General features: G+C 37.0%; 1 protein-coding gene across 4 annotated transcripts in view; it reads left to right on the plus strand.

The window, feature by feature from the left end:
* Positions 1-20389, plus strand: part of G3BP2 (G3BP stress granule assembly factor 2) — an 87797-nt gene that overhangs the window by 59728 nt on the left and 7680 nt on the right. For 3 of the 4 annotated variants that reach the window (XM_044226180.1, XM_044226178.1, XM_044226179.1), the window contains exons 2-8: positions 10625-10743; positions 13165-13246; positions 14269-14442; positions 15267-15357; positions 16318-16420; positions 16949-17129; positions 18111-18209. In XM_044226180.1, coding sequence (XP_044082115.1) covers positions 10649-10743; positions 13165-13246; positions 14269-14442; positions 15267-15357; positions 16318-16420; positions 16949-17129; positions 18111-18209 — 825 coding nt within the window. In that variant the 5' untranslated portion in view covers positions 10625-10648. The remainder of the gene's footprint in view (positions 1-10624; positions 10744-13164; positions 13247-14268; positions 14443-15266; positions 15358-16317; positions 16421-16948; positions 17130-18110; positions 18210-20389) is intronic. The other variant, XM_044226181.1, reaches the window with a different exon arrangement.

The following is a 20389-nucleotide window of genomic DNA, read 5'->3' on the forward strand; positions in this document are numbered from 1 at the left end:
CACCAACACTGTGGAAGAGCCCGTTAACCCACACCCTTACAGTACTGGATATTACCAGTAATTTTCATTTTTGTTAATTTTATATGTAAAAGGTGTCAACTTTGAGTAAATTGCTTTTTTTTTGAACTGGATGCTCTTGATTTCAGGGTATCTTGGTTCCCTTACATTGCATTTTCCATAAATGTTCATGAAATGATTGACATAATGAAGCATGATTGTATTGCTAAATTTAAAATTTGAGGAATAATTTATTAGTAGAGATCACTCTTGTGCAGTTTAATGACTTTAGACAGACCTGGAGTCATGGAACCATGACCAACCACAATCAAGATAGTAAGATAGTCCCATTACCCCGGAAGTTCTCTCCTGTTCCTTTATAGTCCTTTCTGCCTCCAGCCTTTGATCTGATTTAACCCTATAGTTTGCATTTTACAGAATGTTCTATCAGTAGAATCAGGTAATACTAACTTTTTAGCTTTCAGTAATGCTTTGTGGGTTTTTTTTTTTTTTTTTAAGTTACGCAAGATGGCGGTTTTTTTCTGGATACAAATCTTTTATCGGATATGTATTCTACAGATAGTTTTTTTTCAGACTGGCTTGTCTTTTCATTTTCTAAACGATGACTTTTTAAATGAGAGGTTATACATTTTGATGGAGGTCCAATTTGCAGGGGTTTTTTTTTCCTTTTCTTTTTGTGTCTTATCTAAAATCTTTACTTAACCTAAGGCTAGAAAAGTTTTCTTCTAGAAACCTAGAATTTTAGGTTTTGCATTTGTCTGTGGTCCCATTTCAAAATAATTTTTGTACGTGGGTGCCAAGTATGAGTCAGACTTCCTTTTGTTTTTAATGTGCGGATGTCAGGTTGTGCCCAAATCATTTGTTGAAAAGATAAAATTACCTTTGAAAAGAAATTGGCTATATTGTGTGGGTCTGTTGTAATGCTCATTTGGGGGGGGGATTTCTAAAAGTTCTTAAAATTATTTGTGCCAAAACTGCTATGCTTGATTTGTTTGGACCTTTAATCTCAAAACTCTCTGACTTCATATTACGGGATTAGTAAGTATTCTTGTAGATGACTGTGTACGAATATGCATTTACATATAAATAAGCACAGGACTGTAGCTGATGGACTTTATTTTTTATTTTAAAAGATTTTATTCATTTGAGAAAGAGACAGCACAGGAAGGGGAAAGGCAGAGGGAAAGGGAGAAGCAGACTCCCAGCTGAGCTGGGAGCCTGACATGGGGCTCGATACCCCAGATCCAGGAGATCATGATCTGAGCTGAAGGCAGACACCTAACCATCTGAGCCACCCAAGTGCCCTAGTGGTTGACTTTAAAGATAGCTTGAGGGGACCTGGGTAGCTCAGTCATTAAGCGTCTGCCTTCCACTCCGGTCATGATCCCAGGGTCCTGGGATTGAGCCCTGCATCTGGCTCCCTGCTTGGCGGGAAGCCTGTTTCTCCCTCTCCCACTCCCCATGCTTGTGTTGCCTCTCTCGCTGTGTCTGTCTCTGTCAAATAAATAAATAAAATCTTAAAAAGAATAAAGATCATCTGAAATTGCATGCTTAATGTGTTTAATCTATTCATTAACATTCCTTCATAGCTAGTTTAGTTGTTGCTTCTCTTAGGGCTTTAGTATCAGAATTGTTGAGCAGATTTTTTTAATCCTATTAAGTGCACAGCAATGGTGGATGCTGCAAAGATTATGTCTTGAGTATCTCCTGGAAGCATAACATTGCTGGGCTTGTGCTTTTAGCATTAGCATGGAGTCGTCTTAGGAATAGGAGAGGGATGTGCCTGTACTCATGTACATATATTATTAGGATTGAGTGCATTAATAAGAGCTAGAAGACATCTGCCATACTAAGAGGAAGAAATGGTTAATCCTTCTTGGTGGACCCTAGTTAGGAAAACCAGAGATGGAATTGGAATGAGATCTTGAGCAGATTTTTGAAGAGTAAACAGGGGCAGGATTTGGTGGCGTGAGGTTTTGAGGAGATTGTCCTCCCCTAAAAATTTTCTGTTAGCTTTGGCTTGAGATACTTATTCATTGTTTGCATGTCCAATTTTTATGCCTGTTCCAATTTTCAAATGGTATATTCTTTGTGATAGGGCTGTAGCATTTATCACATAGTTGTATGTAGGAATTTTGTCTCCCACTGGACTTTAAATTTCTCTGGAGCAGCAGATCAAGTCCTTCATGTTCATCACTGTTTTTCCTTGAGTAGTTTCTGATACATGTATAGTAGACATTCATTGAATATTGGAAGAATTTATGTTTCCCACCTGTTTATCCATCTTAGGTTGAATGAAATAAGACAGTGGCCTAAAGAATGAAAATTGCCGGTTTGGGGAATGGTGGTCAGTGGCATAGTGTTCTTTGAACACAGAATTTGTTACAGAGGTGAAAAGTGTGATGGGAAATAAATTTGCAGAATTTATCAGGACAATGAATGTCAGACTGCATCTGTGGCATGCCTTATAATTCAAATTAAATGCAGGTGTTTGAATTTTGCTCTATTAATGTATTCTGCACATGATAAAGAGGCTTGGAAGATTAGAGGAAGATGTAGAGTATAAATTCAGTGGGAGTGGAAAGAATGGGGCAAATTCCAAGAGACTTTTGAGTTGTCAGGATTTCACAGTTTGAAGCTTCAAGAAGGAAAGTCACTTAGAACTGAGCATTCTACCCAAGAAGATGGTGGCATCATTAACAGAAATACCGAAAGCATTTTGAGGGATGCATATATTGGTATCCTGTGAGGGCATGTAAGGATATTCAGCATGGGGTTAAAATAAAAAAATTTGAGCTCATGGTAGAGACTAGATTTGCATTTAGGTAGGTAAGAGAGCTAACGCCATTAGACTCTGAAATTGCCAGGTTAGAAGACAAAACTTTGAGAACTTCTGCATTTTGGTGAGAAGTTGCCTTGTGGTAGAAATCTAGAAGCATTAGGAGGAGGTTATCAACATGCCAATGCAGATAAGTGGAAGACTGGGAAGTCGCTGGATTTTTTAAGAATTGTGATTTTCCAGTTTTCCGTGCCAGTAGTGCTCTTGCAGACATGAAAACCTACTGGGCTTTGTGCAAGAAGTGTGGCAAGCACCAGCCCCACAAAGTGACACAGTACAAGAAAGGCAAAGATTTTCTTTATGCCTAGGAAAAGTGGCGTTATGACAGGAAGCAGCGTGGCTGTGGTGGGCAGACTAAGCGGATTTTCTGGAAAAAGGCTAAAACTACGAAGAAGATTGTCCTGTGGCTTGAATGTGTTGAGCCCATTTGCAGATCTAAGAGAATGCTGGCTATTAAAAGATGCAAGCATTTTGAACTAGGAGGAGATAAGAAGAGAAAAGCTTTTAAGATGGAAATAAAGTAGTGGCCATCAATTTTTTAAAATTGTGACTTTTCAGAGAATAATATTTAAGGGAGAGCTCAGATTATATTTGAGAGGAGAAATGAGGAAGATTAATGCAGGTAGTAATTTAGGGAACAATGTGATTAATAAAGTGCCATGAAGACAACTCAAAGTACTTTGAGAATTCAAAGGAAAGACAGTTATAGTTTATAGAAGAACCAAGAAGGATTTTCAGGGTACCCCAAAATGCGTAGAATTTCAGTCATTACAGATAGGAAGTTATGGAATGAGTGTTGGAGTAGGAATCAAAGGTCTTGGTTCTTCTTTAATAGACTTAGAATCCTAGTGTTGGAACAACACTATAACTAGACTAATATGTCTATCAATAGACTAACAATATGTCTATCTAGACATAGATTATTCTACTATATTTCTGCTAAATTTAGTCAGTCTCTGGAATAAATACTTACAATAACTGGCTATGAAGTAGCTCTATTCTGGTTATTTTTGCATTAACTTGAACCTAAATCTACCATTTGAACCTAACTACTGTTCAGCCAGTATTTAACTTTTAGAAAGAATTGTCAGTTCATTTTAGACATTATTAGATCTATGTTGTGGGCAGCTCCATTATACTAGTGATTCACCAAACTTACTTTTAACCAGGAAGTAATAAGCACTTAACTAAAAGCTGAAGTTTTATTAGTCAAAGAAGGAACCAAAAATTCCTTTGGTTGCTGACAGTTTTTTTTTTTTTTTTTAAGTTAAGTTATTTGAAATCACAGTATATTATAGGATGAAGCCCAGCGTGACTTTTTTTCTTTCTTGTGTATATGGTTACTTTTCTTTCTCTCCTCCACTTCCCTCTCAATGGTACTAAGAGATTCAGAAAAGATAGTGGGAATTGATAGCAATTTCCCATGAGAGCTGGAGTAGATATGTTTCAGGCATTAGTCTGGGCAAAGGGAGAGGAATCATTTTAAGAAACGAGAATGAATTAAAAGGGGACACCTGGGTGGCTCAGTGAGTTAAAGCCTCTGCCTTCCTCTCAGGTCATAGTCCCAGGGTCCTGGGTTCGAGCCCCACATCAGGCTCTCTGTTCAGCGGGGAGCCTGCTTCCTCCTCTCTCTCTGCCTGTCTCTGCCTATTTGTAATCTCTGTCAAACAAATAAATAAGATCTTAAAAAAAAAAAAAATGAAGTAAAGGTTGTTGATGAAGATACAGGATATATGGGGATTTTAAGTGGGATAAAGGTGGAAAGTAGAATGATGATCTTTGAAGTAGTTGAGACTCTAAATAGTGAGGGAAACCAGATATAATCATGTTGGTATCTGGATGAATAAAAAGGACTGTTTTTAATTAACAAGGGAACGTACATTTTATAGTATCTATCCCAGTGTGACAGAAATCTCCAGATTTTCAAGCGTTCATGGAAAAAGTAGGGTTTAATACATGTAGTTTTACTTTATCTAAAAAGATTTCAGGAGATAATTGTTCTTAAAAAAAAAAAAAAAGATTTTATTTATTTGACAGATCACAAGTAGGCAGAGAGGCGGGGGAAGAGAGCCGATGCAGGGCTCCATCCCAGGACCCTGAGATCATGACCTGAGCGGAAGGTAGAGGCTTAACCCACTGAGCCACCCAGGCGCCCCATTAATTGCTCTTATTTTTGAAGGTGCTAGAGCTAACAACCAAATGAAGAAGATTCTTTTTGCACATAAGTATCTTTTAATCTTGGCTGTCTTTGTTGTATTGTATAGTCTTGTAGATTTGACCAGAGATCATATCTCAATTTGTAAATTAGAAAATTAAGATCCAGATAGGCCATAACTTTTTCATGGCCTTAAACAGCTAAAATCTTTTTCTGTCCCATGCTCAGTGTAGTGTGGGGGGCACCTGGGTGGCTCAGTTGGTTAAGCGTCTGCCTGCAGCTCAGTCATGATCCTAGGATCCTGGGATTGAGCCCAGCATCTGGTGTTGGGCTCCCTGAGCCTGCTTCTCCCTCTCTCTCCGCCTCTCCCCACCCCCTTGTGCTCTTTCAAAGAAATATAGATCTTTTTAAAAATGGTTTTAATTTTTTTCAAGATTATTTATTTATTTGACGGAGATCACAAGTAGGCAGAGAGAGAGGAAGGGAAGCAGGCTCCCTGCTGAGCAGAGAGCCTGATGCGGGGCTGGATCCCAGGACCCTGAGACCATGACCTGAGCCGAAGGCAGAGGCTTAACCCTCTGAGCCACCCAGGTGCCCCTAAAATGGTTTTAATTTTTAAGAATTAATTTTTAAATTATTTTTATTTAAAATCATTTTAAATAAATAAAATAAAATTATTTTATTTTAAAATTTTTTAATTTTGAAAAATTAAAACCATTTTTAGGGGCGCCTGGGTGGCTCAGTCAGTTAGGTGTCTGCCTTCCATTCCATGATCCCAGAGTCCTGGGATAGCGCCCACATCCAGTTCCCTGCTGAGCATGGAGCCTGCTTTTCCCTCTGCCTCTCCCTCTCCTAATGGCCTCTCTCAAATAAAATCTAAAAAAAAAAAAAAACCAAAAAAAAAAAACCACAACAGAGTGGAAATTATTTTTAAAAAAAGGAAGTGGAAGGACCCACATCCCAGAATTTGCTTACCTAAGAGTTGGGTAATTTGCTGTGAATAATAAAAACAGCACAGTTGTTCCTGTAATCATATTTATTCTGAATGTGTAATTTGGATCTTTTGTTTTTCCTCCTAACCAGATTCTTGTATACATGGCTGTGTGTGAATTATAAATCAACACTTTATAGTACTCAATTTTCCAATCTTAACTTCCTGTAGCTACCCAAACTACCTATTGGTGGTTCATTTATAATTTTTTAAAAAGATTTTATTTTTATTTATTTGGCACAGAGAGATCACAGGTAGGCAGAGGCAAGCAGAGAGAGGGGGAAGCAGGCTCCCTGCTGAGCAGAGAGCCCTTATGTGGGGCTTGATCCTAGGACCCTGGGATCATGACCTGAGCTGAAGGCAGAGGCTTAATCCACTGAGCCACCCAGGTCCCCCCACCCCCGGTTCATTTATAATTTCATCCTAATGCTTCTTTGATGCCTTATGTATTGCACTGTTAATTTTCCTACTCAAAGGGAGAAAATGAGAAGATGGGCAAGATGCAGATGTTGTGTAGAATGAATAAATCAGTGTGTCATTAAAAAATAGATAAGTCAGGTATTACATTTTCCCCTTTTGCCTCTAATTTCTTTATTTTCTGGTTGATGTGATTAATTTCCACCACTTATACTTTAGCCCACTAAATACTGACTCACGTTAAATCAGTAGTGAAGAAGTAACTGCTTTGTGAGTAGTTATATTTAAGTATAAATTGTAGCACCATCCATTAATAACTTCTTTTCGTTTTGTCATTCCCCGTGGAAGTCTCCCTATGCCTAAAAATGGACTCTGCCTAGACTCTGTATAGCTTTTTGTTTAGCCTTTTACCAGATAAGTATTGCCTTACCTCATCCACCATTTGAGGTTCACTTTTATTTTTTCTACCCCCCCTTTAAAAAAAAAAAAAAAGTTTATTTATTTATTTATTTGGCAGAGAGAGAGAGAGAGAGCGAGAACACACACAAGCAGGGGAAGTGGGAGAGGGAGAAGTAGGTTTCCCCCTGAGCAGGGAGCCTGCTGCCTTGCTAGATCCCGATCAGGACCTGAGCCCTGAGCCACAGACACTTAAACCTACTGAGCCACCCATGCACCCCTGAGGTTCACTTTTCAAGTTACCTCCTTTGAATAATTTATTGAATAATAATCTTGTAAAAGTTGCCTTCACCGTGTGTCTACCTTTCCTGTCTCTCTGATATGTATTGATGATGTGACCACCACACTTTAGTGATTGTATATATACAACATACATACAACATGTGTATATATACGCGTGTGTGTGTGTGTATGTGGTGGGCATTTGAAAGCCTCTCAGATGTTTTCACAATAAGTCTTTAGTGTATTTTGACCTTTCTTTGATACTGATACATGTATTCACTGCGTTTTGTTTTGTTTTGTTCTTTACTTTGGTTATATGTATGTGACAAAAATGGTAAGTAAATTTATCCTTTATAAATGTGATGGAGGATTTGGGATAAATGACAAAGTGTCATTGTAAAAAATCTGGAAATAAGGAAGAGAAGGAAGAAAAACATGGGAATCTCCAAATCCATAGCCAGTCCCTAGTAGCATATCTATTATTAACCATTTGAACAAAACTGTTTTGTATGTAGCTATTTTATATTTTATTTAGAGGATAAGTTAGTATTGTCCCACGTCTTAGTGTTATTTTCGCATCAGTTACAGTATTAAAGCATGTATTCATTTTCAGATTTTTTTATTTTAAAAAATTTTAATAGATAAGTCTACTGTTCTTCACACTTCACCATCATTCAAAATAAAAATACTATGTTGTTTAGCTTTGTTACTTTAAATATAGCAAATGAGAATTCATTTATGCATTAGGATTTGTTAGTCTTTATTGTAAGTTTTTAGGTTTCCTGGGGAACTAATGGCCCCTGAAATGACACTATCTGATTCTACTTTGTGAATTAAATTTTTCTTTTCTTTTTTTAAAAAAAGAGTTTAATTGTAGGTGGTACAGAATTCAAGGTCGAACAAAGACTGCAAAGCAGACTGGCAGAATTCTCGGCTGGGTTTACTCTTACCTTAACAGCTAAGGTAGCAGTGGCTGAATAAGAGGAAGTAAAGACAAGATGAGGAGTCCCACTGTATGGGTTTTTATTCCTTTTTTTCTTTTCCGAAGTTTATTCTTGAATGTATAACAGCTCCAATACAACACTTTATTCTGGCTCTAGGTGGCAACAGATGTAAATGGCAGAGAATCCAGATGTTTTTAAACAGCAATGGAAGTAGAGGGTCACCATCTGATGGAGACACAAGTAGCTGCTTGCTTTTTGCCAGATTTCTCCGCTTCCCCTGTGGCCTGGGGCCCTTCCACATAGCCTTCACTTGAGCTTCTCCAGCTTCTTTGTTTCTGTTGGAAAGCGATCTCTTCCTGGTCCATCTCCTTGAACTGCTTCAAAGGCTTCTTGCCACTGCCTCATCCCTGGACGCTGCCACTGAAAGCAGTAAATTAACTATTTTTGAAAGCAAGTGAGGCATAAAAATTTTAACAGATTTGTGGGTTTTGTATATTGTTTCAAGACTGTTTTTAAAAGGAGAGAAAACCTAATAGAGCATTATGTGAAAGTTGAATTGGGAATTGTTCAGATTCTGTAGAGCTACAATATTGCCTGTGGGCTCTGCCATGGTTTATTTATACACACTTTATTTATTTATGAGAGAGAGAGAACACGCAAGAGCCGGGGTGGGGGCAGAAGGAGAGGGGCAGGCAGACTCTTCACTGAGTGTGGAGCGCCCCTCCCCACTAACTCAGGACTCTGAGATGGAAACCTGAGCTGAAGTCCGCTGAGCCACCCAGGTCGCCCTCCTATTTTTATTTAAAAACACTATCACAGTTGTAATGATTATGGCAGGTTCCCTTTGGCTATAAATTTTTTTGTTTAAAGGAAACCTAGGGTAGGGCTCCTGGGTGGCTCAGCTGTCAGGTTGTGATCCCAGGGTCCCACATCGCTCTCCCGCTGTGTGTCTCTGTGTCAAATAAATAAAATCCTTTAAAAAAATAAATAAATAAAGGAAGCCTAGGGGCACCTGAGTGACTCAGTCAGTTAAGTGGTACTCTCGGTTTTGGCCCAAGTCATGATCTCAGGGTTGCGATTGAATCCTGGGTCTTTTGTGCTGATTGTGGAGCCTGTTGAGGATTCTCTCTCTCTCTCTCTCTCTCTCCCCACCCCTCCCCTCTCCCCCTACCTCTCTTACAAAAAAAAAAACCAAACAAACCTACATTGTGATTTGTTAAGCAGGAGTTTAAACTGTATCCCGGTTTGCCCAGTAAATACACACAGATACTGAAGGTTTTTTTTTTTTCCCCAGTACTTTTAAGTGTAATAGGAAAGGATATTTGATTATAAATATATATATTTAAACAAGTAATATTTGACTTCTCTTTTTTCCCCCCTTTTCCAGTTCCTAATTTTGTAATTTTAACTGTTCGGGGGGGGCTATAACCATGTGTAAGTCACTTACTTTAAATGATTGTGTGTTTCTATTTATATCTTGTATTTGTTTTTCTTATTTTTAAGCCCCCTCCCTGTCAGTGTAGACCCTCCTTCCCCCTGCCTTGACTCATCGTTTTTCTTGATCTTACCTTTGAGATTTGCGCAGTACTTTACCATAGCACCTAACCCATTCTGTTTCCTATGAGCTTGTTTCCAATCCATGACAGATTATAAACTTTTCAGTTTTATTGTAATTCCAGGTAACATACAGTTAACAGTTTCAGGTGTACAGCATATGGATTCAGCACTTCCATACTTCACTTTGTGTCGTTCACCGTGTGTGTCCCCCCCCCCCCCTCCGCGCCCGCCTCCCCTCTGGTAACCATCAGTTTGTTCTCTGGTGTTAAGGCTCTGTTTCTTGATTTGTCTCTTTTTTTTTTCCCCCCTCCTTTTGCTTGTTTGTTTTGTTTCTTAAATTCCACCAGATTATAAACTTCTTGAGATCTGAAGTCTTAATCTTATTCCCCAGGCTGTCCCCTTTATTAAAGAGCACCTGGCAATGTATTGATGCTTTTTACTTAGTTAATGGAAAGAAATACTGGACATACACCAAATGTGTTTAAAAAAAAAAATTCTGAGTACTCAGGTTATTGCTGATTTTTAATGGTTATTATTATCATTTTGAAGCAGTGAACAGTGAAATAATTCTAAAGGAGAGTGAATACAGAGAAGATGTAAGTTGGTACTTTCTCATAGTAAGTCTAATCTCCAGGTCCTGACGTGTGCCTTCTGCCTAGTTTTCCAAAATAAACCATTGGAATCCAGGGACATAGATTATAGACCCTAGAGGAGAGAGGTACTGTGACTGGAAAAGACTTGGTTATGGTGTTCATACTGTGAGGCAGGGGACTTTCTTGGGAATAAGAAAAAAAACTGTGTGGAGATTGGGAGGAGGGAAGGCATTGAGGAATAGAGACAAAGAGGAACTTCAGATGTTGGAAGTTACCAGTAGTTGTTGGGAATTTATTTTGTTGTTGTAAATTGTTTTTCAATAAATACACTACTTTTCTTTATTCCCTTTTGTATGGCTAAGAAAACTTACTTCCTGGAAATTTACAAAGATGACTTTTTAATAGTTATCGTTCTTGTGTTTGCTCCCTTAGCATTTGACATTGTGCAGCAAAGAAATGGTTATGGAGAAGCCCAGTCCGCTGCTTGTAGGGCGGGAGTTTGTGAGGCAATATTATACTTTGCTGAATAAAGCTCCAGAATATTTACACAGGTAAATTTTAAATGGATTATTTAGTATTTTTATTTAGTTTTGTTTTCTTGAATAGGACTACATAGTATTTTTGTCTTTCTTGTTTCATGTTCTGATTGTTTCTTTGCAAACCATAACCAATATTTTATCTAACGGCTAAAAACATTTTTCCAAGCTTTTAAAAAAATGAGATCACAGCGGTTCCTGGGTAGCTCAGTCAGTTAAGTGTCCAGTTCTTGATCTCAGCTCAGGCCTTGATCTCAGGGTTTTGAGTTCAAGCCCTGTTTGGAGCTCCACGCAAAAAATGAAATCCATGGTGAAAAAATGCTTCACGTTTTATCCCATTATATAACATATGCATATCTATGTACACACATGTATACAATTATATCCTTCAGTATTTTGTATTTCATTTAAATAAACCTTCGGCCTGACCATAGGCTAATGGGTTCTAATCTGCAATTTGAAATCATAGTCATTAGTGAACTTTTTTTTTTTAAGTTCCCTTTGGCAGTGTTAGAAAATGAACCATATAAGTGGTTATACTTGTGGAAATTTCTTCTGATTGATCTTCAAAATAGTTTTCTTTGGTGAAACAGCAGTACTAGCCTTGTTTACTATTTTGGGAGGAGTTGGACATCTGTAAGCTTACTTTTTCCAGAAGTTGAAATGAAATTGATTTATATTGTGAGTAGCATTTACAGGTTTTGTTCTTCTGGTGAATTTTTGCAGGGGAAAGATAAGTGAGACTTTTATAAGGATTAGTTTTTACAAGTATTTGTAGAACACACCACCATGTAAGCTAAGGCATAAATCATTGCCACTTCATATGGAAAAAGCTGTTAAAAAGACTTATTTATGTTCTTTTAGCTGGGTCCTCTTTTATGAGTGCGCTGGGCATTCTAAAGTGAGATTTTGCAGTATGTCTTGTATTATTTCATGACATTTTTCTGTAACAAATACCCCTCCTCAAAAAAAAAAAAATCCAAAAGTGAATACCTGTGCATTTTTCTAATTATAGAAATAAAAGATGTTCTTATAGGCAGTGTATGTAAAGGAGTTTTTGGGTGGAGATGGGAGAATGGAATTAATAAGGCTTTTCCTTGTCTGAAATTTAGTCTTTATATAATGTAGGTATTAGCTTTTTTTTTTTTTTTTTTTTTGTAGTGATAGTAAGGGTCTCCACAATCATCTAAAAAAACAAACAAACCCATAAACTGGTTTTAAACTTGGCTTGTGTAACCAGTTTACTTATAAATGAAAATCAGTAATTTCTCACCTGTTAACAAACTGTGATCAGTATCCTTATTTGTGCATCTTTTTGCACCTTTCTAGTTATTTTCTTAAGGTCCTAGAAGTAGAATTGTTAAATCAAAGGTATAATTATCTCTAAGGCTTTTCCTACACTTAACAGTCAAGTTGTCCTCCCAAAAAAATGGTAGAAGTTCACAGGTTTGCCAGTGGTACATGCAAGAAAATAGTGTAAACTTAAAATTACAGGTAGTAGTTAAAAATGTGAACTGTGGAGCTAGACTGTCCGGGGTCGGTCTTAGCAACCCCATTGGATTACTGTGTGTCCTTAGGAGAGTTAATTTAATTTTTTCTGAACTTCAGTTTTCTCATTTACATAATAATGCTTATTTCGTGAGGTTGTTAGGGGAGGGGTAAATAAATAGTATGTAATGCACTGAGAGCATTGCTTGGCATAGAGGAAGTCTTATATACGTGTTTCAGTAACATTAGGAGCTGAGTTCTCTTTATGAAAAATTTAATTTTGCATGTTTGATAACGTTAATTTAGAAATATATTAATTCTAATTGCTTTAGGTAATGCAGAGAAATACCAATTTATCCTATACTTAAGAGCAGTATAAAATATTAATGAAATATCAGAAACTGAAATAATGTAGATTTTCTTATTTAGTCTCTGAATTATTTCACTTATTATAAATCTTACTAAACTGTTTTAATCTAAGATTTTGGAATTAGTGATCATTTGGAACTTTGAATAGAATGTTAAACAGCAGCTGATTCCAAAACAAATCTAGATAACTTGAGTTTTTTATCTAAAGGGAAAAACTGGGTCAATTACTACAGCACCAGTATTTAGAATGTATTTTGAATATCTCATTCTTCCACCTCAAAAATAGATATAATAGGAATTAGATGAGAATTGCAAGTGATTGAATGTATTTCCAGTGTGCCAGGCCAGAATTCTGTCGTTGCTTATTTAATCCTTACAACAACCCTATGGAGTAGTTACTATTTTGCGTTTGATAACCAAGGAAGCTGCTTAACGACTATAAGTAACTTTATCAGGATTATAGCACTACTGAATGACAAAGCCAGACCTAGAAACTATGTCAGTTTTATACCAGAACTCTGCTGCCTCGGAGGCCTCTTTTGACAATTGAATGTTAATGAATTCTCATTGGCTTTATAGGTTTTATGGCAGGAATTCTTCCTATGTTCATGGTGGAGTAGATGCTAGTGGAAAGCCCCAGGAGGCTGTTTATGGCCAAAATGTAAGTACCAATTTCATATACATTTTAAGTTTTTTCCCTTTTTTCTTGTGTTAAGATAGTTGAAAACAGTCTTTTTGTGCCAATGGATTTCTTCCCGAATGTACTTAGCACTTGTAACTAGAAGTTCTGTTACAATAGTTGTTAAATGAGCTTTCAGTTCTTATAAATACCTATTTTGTTTGAAACAAGGTGTTACATTGGGTTGGATACCAAGGAGAAGATAGGAAATTATCTATCCTTGATGTATTTTATTCATAAAACGGTTGAGAACAATAGGTTTATACAGATACGGGCTAAGCCTTATGTTCTAGGAGTGTACAGAAGTATATGTGCTTTATGACATTATATAGAGGATATGGGACTTTAGCTAGATGCTGAATTACAGAATTTGGCCTTACCGTACAAAAGGAAATTAAAAGTAGAAGAAATGGTACAGCAAACCCAGTAAAGTAAAATCAGCTGTGAGGCCAGGGAGTAGTCAACACAGTTTGTATGAATGATTAAAAACGTAATACAGGAGTGCCTGGGTGGCTGTCAGTTAGGTGGCTGCCTTCGACTCCGGTCCTGAGCCTGGTGTCCTGAGATGGAGCCCCACATCGGGCTCACTATTTAGCCGGGGCCTGCTTCTCCCTCTCCTTTTGCCACTCCCCCTGCCTGTTTTCTCCTGCTGTCTCTCTGTCAAATAAATAAATAAATAAATCTTTAAAAAAAAAAAAAACAAACCTAAAAAGCTTAATACAGAATAGTGAGAGAGAGCTATATAAAGCCTGTATTGTTGCTTAATATGCGATAGCCATATGAGATAGTGAGCTCTTGTATTGAGCTGTGACATGTTGAAAATGGTGGTTTAGGAACTTCGACCTGGCAGTAATGCATGTCCTGGTGGGGGAAGGATTCAAATGAGATCGAGAGATGATGTAGTTAATATTCTAGAGTTGTGAGGAGATCGTTGAAGCTCAGATAGTATTAAATAATGAAGTGTCACAGCAGTTTGTTTCCCTCCTTCCTTCCTTCTGTTACAGGATATACACCACAAAGTATTATCTCTGAACTTCAGTGAATGTCATACTAAAATTCGTCACGTGGATGCTCACGCAACCTTGAGTGATGGAGTGGTGGTCCAGGTCATGGGTTTGCTATCGAATAGCGGACAGCCGGAGAGGAAGTTTATGCAGACCTTTGTTCTGGCTCCTGAAGTAAGTTTTCCTTCATTTTCATTTGTATGATTTTATTTGATTGTTCTTACTTGCTTGTACAGGTTTAGATATGCATGTAGCTAAACTTGAGAAGTTGGCATTGAACCCGTTGATAAACATTTGACCCTTGAGCAACACAGGGATTTGGAGCACCCACCTCCCTTGCCACTGAAAATCCACATACAGCTTCTGACTTTTCAAAAACTTTACTAATAGCCTCATGTTGACCAGAAGCCATACTGACGCTATATTTACCATTAACACGTATTTTGTACCTTATATGTATTCTGTAATTCTGTATTCTTACAATAAAGTAAGTTAGAGAAAGGAAAATGGTATTAGTAAGAGAAAATACATTTATAGTACTATATCGAAAAAACTCACGTCCGCGGACTTGGGCAGTTCAAACTTGTGTGGTTCCAGGAGTCCCCAGTAATTTGAGCTTTGTGTGTGTACACCCTTTGCCTGTCTTTTTTATTTTTTTCACCTTGCCTATTTAAAAGTAAGTCTACTGATAGAAATGTATCAATAGATTTACTAAGATTATAGAATTAATATAAAAATATTTTATTTGGTAAGTTACATGTTCAAATGGCGAAGTTTCATGTGTTAATTAGTTTTGGTTCTCTTCTGTTGAGCACGTATCTCTTGAGTTCCAATATTTGAATGCTCTTCTATACTACTTTAATATAGCATGTTTAGTTTTAGAAGATTTTCCTGAGTCTACATATTATTTCTATAGTGTTAAAATAGATATTGCATATGCCATGTAATTTGTTCTTTTTGAGTGTTTAATGGAATATTTGGATTTTGTGTTCCTGTAGGGATCTGTTCCAAATAAGTTTTATGTTCACAATGATATGTTTCGTTATGAAGATGAAGTATTTGGTGATTCTGAACCAGAGCTTGATGAAGGTGAGGTTAAGATTGACGGCTTCTATCAGACTCTTTAAGGACATGAAAAATAGGAAACTTAAATTTGCCTCTGTTATAACAGAGTTAAACCCTCTTTTTTCCTTTTGTTAAAAAGAAATACATGCTCATTGTATGACATTCTATAAAAATCAGACGTAGAAAGTAAAACAAAATTCAGTCTCATCCTGTATATAACCAAGAGTTATGTTATAAGTTTGGTTGGATCCCACCCTTAGCAGTACTTATTTTTATAAAAATGGAATTATGCTAGTTCAAAGCTTGTTCTTTTCTATTTAATATATCTTCATTGGCTGTGAATTTTTTGTTTATCATAATTATTGATCTTTAATTTATATTTGTTTTCATTATCATACTATTGAATAGATGTGACATAGGAAACTGAGTTACGGCTTAATACCATTTTATTTCCTATACTTTCCGTTTCTTACTAATAGATCATTTTTTAAAATAAGGGCACCTGCGTGGCTTAGTTAAGTGCCTGACTCCTGAGCTTGACTTAGGTCTTGTTCTGCAGGGTCATGAGTTTGAGCCCTGCAATGGGCTCCACACTGGGCTTAGAGCCTACTTTAAAAAGTAAATAAAAGGATCCCTGGGTGAGTCAGTCAGTTACGTGCCTGCCTTTGGCTCAGGTCCTGATACTGGGGTCCTGGGATCGAGTCCCACATTGAGGTTGTAGCTAAGTGGGGAGCCTGCCTCTACCTGCCACCTGCTGCTTGTGCTCACTTTCTCGCGCTCTCTGACAAATAAATAAAATCTTAAAGAAATAAATGACAGTAAATACCAAACTTCATTTTGCTCGTGTTTCACTTAAGAGAACAGGGAATGCTTAGTAAGAACAAGGTCAATTTTTAAAACTATCATCACTTCCTTAGACATGAAAAACATGCATATGACATTGTTGAGTCTCTTAAAAAAGAAATGTGTGTTCTGTATTGTCAGAATCAGAAGATGAGGTAGAAGAGGAACAAGAAGAAAGGCAACCATCTCCAGAACCTGTGCAAGAAAACGCTGATAGTGGTTACTATGAAGCTCACCCTGTGGCGTAAGAACAGAGTTTGCTAGGCCAGATTTGGTCTGAACTGTAATGTAGTTGCTAGGTGGTTTTGGTTCCTAGGATTACTCTTAGAAGTCAGTTTTTGATAAAGTTACCTGGCAGGCCAGTATTTGAGTCCCGTGTGTGTGTGCGCATGCGCGTGTGTGTAAGAAATTTGGAAAGAGTTGTTTTATTTACATAAAAAATTGAACATGGTTTTGCCCAAAACACTGTTTACTTACTGATAATGCAGAATAGTTGAGACAACACAGAGAGCATTTTATTTTTATAAATATGGGGTTTATTTATAGTTAGTATTGAGATGAACATTTTCAGTAACTTAGTAATTCCACTTAAAAATGTTGGGGTTAAAGAGATGCTGCTTATGACTATTACTCCCTTCCACCTTCTAGTTCTTATTGGACTTTGGCTTCGAATCCGCTTATTACGAGTTATGCCCATTAGAGAAATGCTCTATTTTATTTAGAACTGATCATTTCAGTCATACTAAAAAATGAACAAAATGTCTTGTTGTAGTAATGGCATAGAGGAGCCTTTGGAAGAATCCTCTCATGAACCCGAACCGGAGCCAGAATCTGAAACAAAGACTGAAGAACGAAAGCCACAAGTGGAGGAGAAGAACTTGGAAGAGTTGGAGGAGAAGTCGGCTTCTCCTCCTCCCGCCGAACCTGTTTCTCTGCCACAGGAACCGCCAAAGGTTAGATCAGAGGAGCTCTTTAGGCCTGTAGCAGCATACTTTCACACTTGGTGCCATTGATGAAGCATGACCTTTGTTCCATTATGTTAAATCACTGAATATAGTAAACTATGCTTGTTTATGTACATGAAAGCTGTGGGGTTTTGTAATCCTGAGGAAATTTCTTTGTATTTATGAGCCCCTGCCTCCCCGCCAAATACCCCTAAGAGTGAAACTTAGGGTTAATCCTTGTCTGTCCACAGTGTTTAATCTCTCACATGAAATTATTTGAGTCCATGTATAAAGCTGAGAGTTGCTCTTCCATTCTGTATAAGTCCTCTGGGCACAGATGCAACTGGAGTCATGAAATCTCCCAACTTAAACAAGTTGGCCTATGAAAAGAAGAGATACCATTATTTCTGGTTAAAATGGGAGCAATTTCCTTACTACACCAATTAAACTACCTTGGAAAGAAAAGTGACACCCATAGTGTATCATTTAAGCGTACCTAAAACATCTTTTATCTTTCCGTAAAGTAGAAAGTTAAAGTATATATGGGTAGTGAGAGGAGATTCCTTGTTCAATTTGTGAATGTCTGTTAAAGTTTCCAGTGAGTACTCTCTTCTTTCCTGTCCTTCCCCTCAACACCATCACACACCTTATCTTCCCCCCCAAAGGGGAAAGAAACTGGTTCTATTAGGTTCTTATTTTTCTAGCATGTGTAGTTAGTGGTTTTGTTTTCCATTGCTCATCTCCTTAGAGCAAATAGGAACTTGCTTGTGGATTTATTTAGCAGTCAGACAAAACGAATAATCTTGCATAATGAGATTTTGAAAGCTGGCACATAGACTGGCATGTGTGTGTGTGCCTTTCTCTTGAGGAGTCCTCCAATATAGAACAATAGTTTAGAAATGAAAAGAAAATATATATTTGGAAGTTTCCCTATAGGAATGTTGGTGGTTTTCCATGATTAGTAGTCTAGGTTTGTTGCATTTCCTGCAGGCTTTCTCCTGGGCTTCAGTGACCAGTAAAAACCTGCCTCCTAGTGGTACTGTTTCTTCCTCTGGAATTCCACCCCATGTTAAAGCACCAGTCTCACAGGTAACCGATCTGTGAACACATGGATTGTATCCTTGTTACATTGCCAATTGCTTATCTTTTTTATACTTCTTTAAATGAGTCAATCAGAAATTATGGATAGAATATTAAAAAAAAATTGTATTAAATGTCAATGCACCCACTTTAAATGCCAAATCTCTATCATAATCTGCATAGGTGGTATTTGGGGCTTGGGTGTGAAATACACATTAACTTGGTTTGATTGATAAACAGATGAAGTGAGTCATTTAAAAGGCTTCTTAAAATAACAAAAAAATGTTCCTTTTAAAGTTTAAAATTTATTTAGCAAAAATATTTTAAGGAAGGCACAAAGTAGTATGGCATAATAAAAATCACTGTTTTTAAAAAAAAAAAAATAGAAAACTTTAAAAAATACGCCACCTAAGCTCTCAGTCTGTAAGTGGTTCACTGTTTAATTGAAGCCTGTACCAACTTATGACTGTAGTGTTCACTTAACGGATCATTCCAGTATTCTGCTTTCCATCTGTTTGTCATCTTAACCCATTTCAGAGCTTTCAGAAACATTGAAAATAAGACACTGGCTACCTGGTGTGTTTATTAGGTATAGTTTAGAATTAACTAAATTATAATTAAATTTATAGTACAGTTTAAAGGTATTCAGTTCTTTTTTCAACATTTTGAGTCATACTTTATTCCACTAGAAAATTTACATTTAAAATGGTTCATGCATTTACAGTTATTTGTATATGCCTCTTACATGCTCTAAAGAGTAAAACTTTGAGGTTTCAAAAAACGTAGTAATCATTAGACAGTCCTTATGATGTTGGTGCACATAGTCAGCTCCATAATAGCTGATACATGGGCTCAGGATACCTGTTTTTAACATTCAGGAAGTGTTGTGTACTGTCAGATCACAAACCTGAATTCTGTCTTAGTGAAGGAAATTAATTTGTCAAGCACAACCCTTCTGAAGACCTGAGAGTGACTTCGGAATTTTCTTTTGAATTGCTTGATTTCTTGTCAGGTTTGCATTTGGAATCCTTTGCATTGTTGCTTCATCTTCTGAGCGTTGGCTGCATTTATTTTAAACTACCACTAGTTAAAAGTTAAAATAGCTAATGCTTATTCTGCCTTTAGTATATGCCAGGCGTTGTACAAAGTACTTTATGTTCATTCTCAGCTAATCCTCAGTCCGCCTCTGAGGGTGGTTATTGTTACTATTGCTGTTTCACAGATGAGTAAATTGAGGCCTAGAGTGCCTCCCCCTAAGTCAGACAGCTGTATGCTGGGCTTTGAGTTCATGCACTTTGACACCAGAGTCCCTTTGTGACTCACACAAACCTGTAGGTTTCTTTAGCCCTTTGGAGGGAAATGTATCTCCTTTTACATCGAAGAAGAGTACTATATTTAAGACCTGTCTCAATTACATTAGATCCTGTCCTTTTGTCCAGGGGAATTTTTTTTTTTTTTTAAGTTTTGAAGTTATTTATTTTTTTAATTGTAGGAGACCCATACCCTTATTAAGACCTTTAAACAGGTACAGTTTATAAACCTTAACTTTCTGGGGTGCCTGGCTGGTTCAGTTGGTAGAGCATCCAACTCAATCTTGGGGTTGTGAGTTCTAGCCCCACATTGGTGGGTGTAGCAATCACTTACATAAATAAAACTTTAAAAAAAAAAACAAAACACTTTTCTGATCTTTTTTAGGCTGTATTTAGAATGGATTCATGATTTTTCCGTTTGATTTAATAAACCCTTCTGTTTATTACTTTGGTGTAGTTTCCATTTCCTTAACACCTTTAGCACAGTTTAATAAAAGAATTTTAATTTATTGGTAGGAATTAACTTAGAAGTAGGTAAGGTAATTTCTTAGTGAAAAGGTTTTGTCTGGAAATTGACTAGTGTATCTAACTAGCTTATGTTCAGTTGAAGAATTTCTTGTGTTTTTACCTCTGTCATTGCTTTGGTTGTATTTTTATTTCATATTCTGTTTGACCTTCTTTTGTGGAATTTGTCGTCTGAGCACACTTTCTGGTTGCATGGAATTAATTAATTTTTAAGTCTCTAAAGTGTAGTATGTGGTATGTTATCTATTTTATCTTATTGGAGTAAATCGTTCTAATCATGAAATTGAGCCTGAAGAACTATAAATACCCAGCTGGCTTAGTTAATATGTATGAATCAGTTATTGAAAGGAATAT

This window comes from Neovison vison, chromosome 11 (genome assembly GCF_020171115.1).
Source record: "Neovison vison isolate M4711 chromosome 11, ASM_NN_V1, whole genome shotgun sequence".
NCBI lineage: Eukaryota > Metazoa > Chordata > Mammalia > Carnivora > Mustelidae > Neogale > Neogale vison.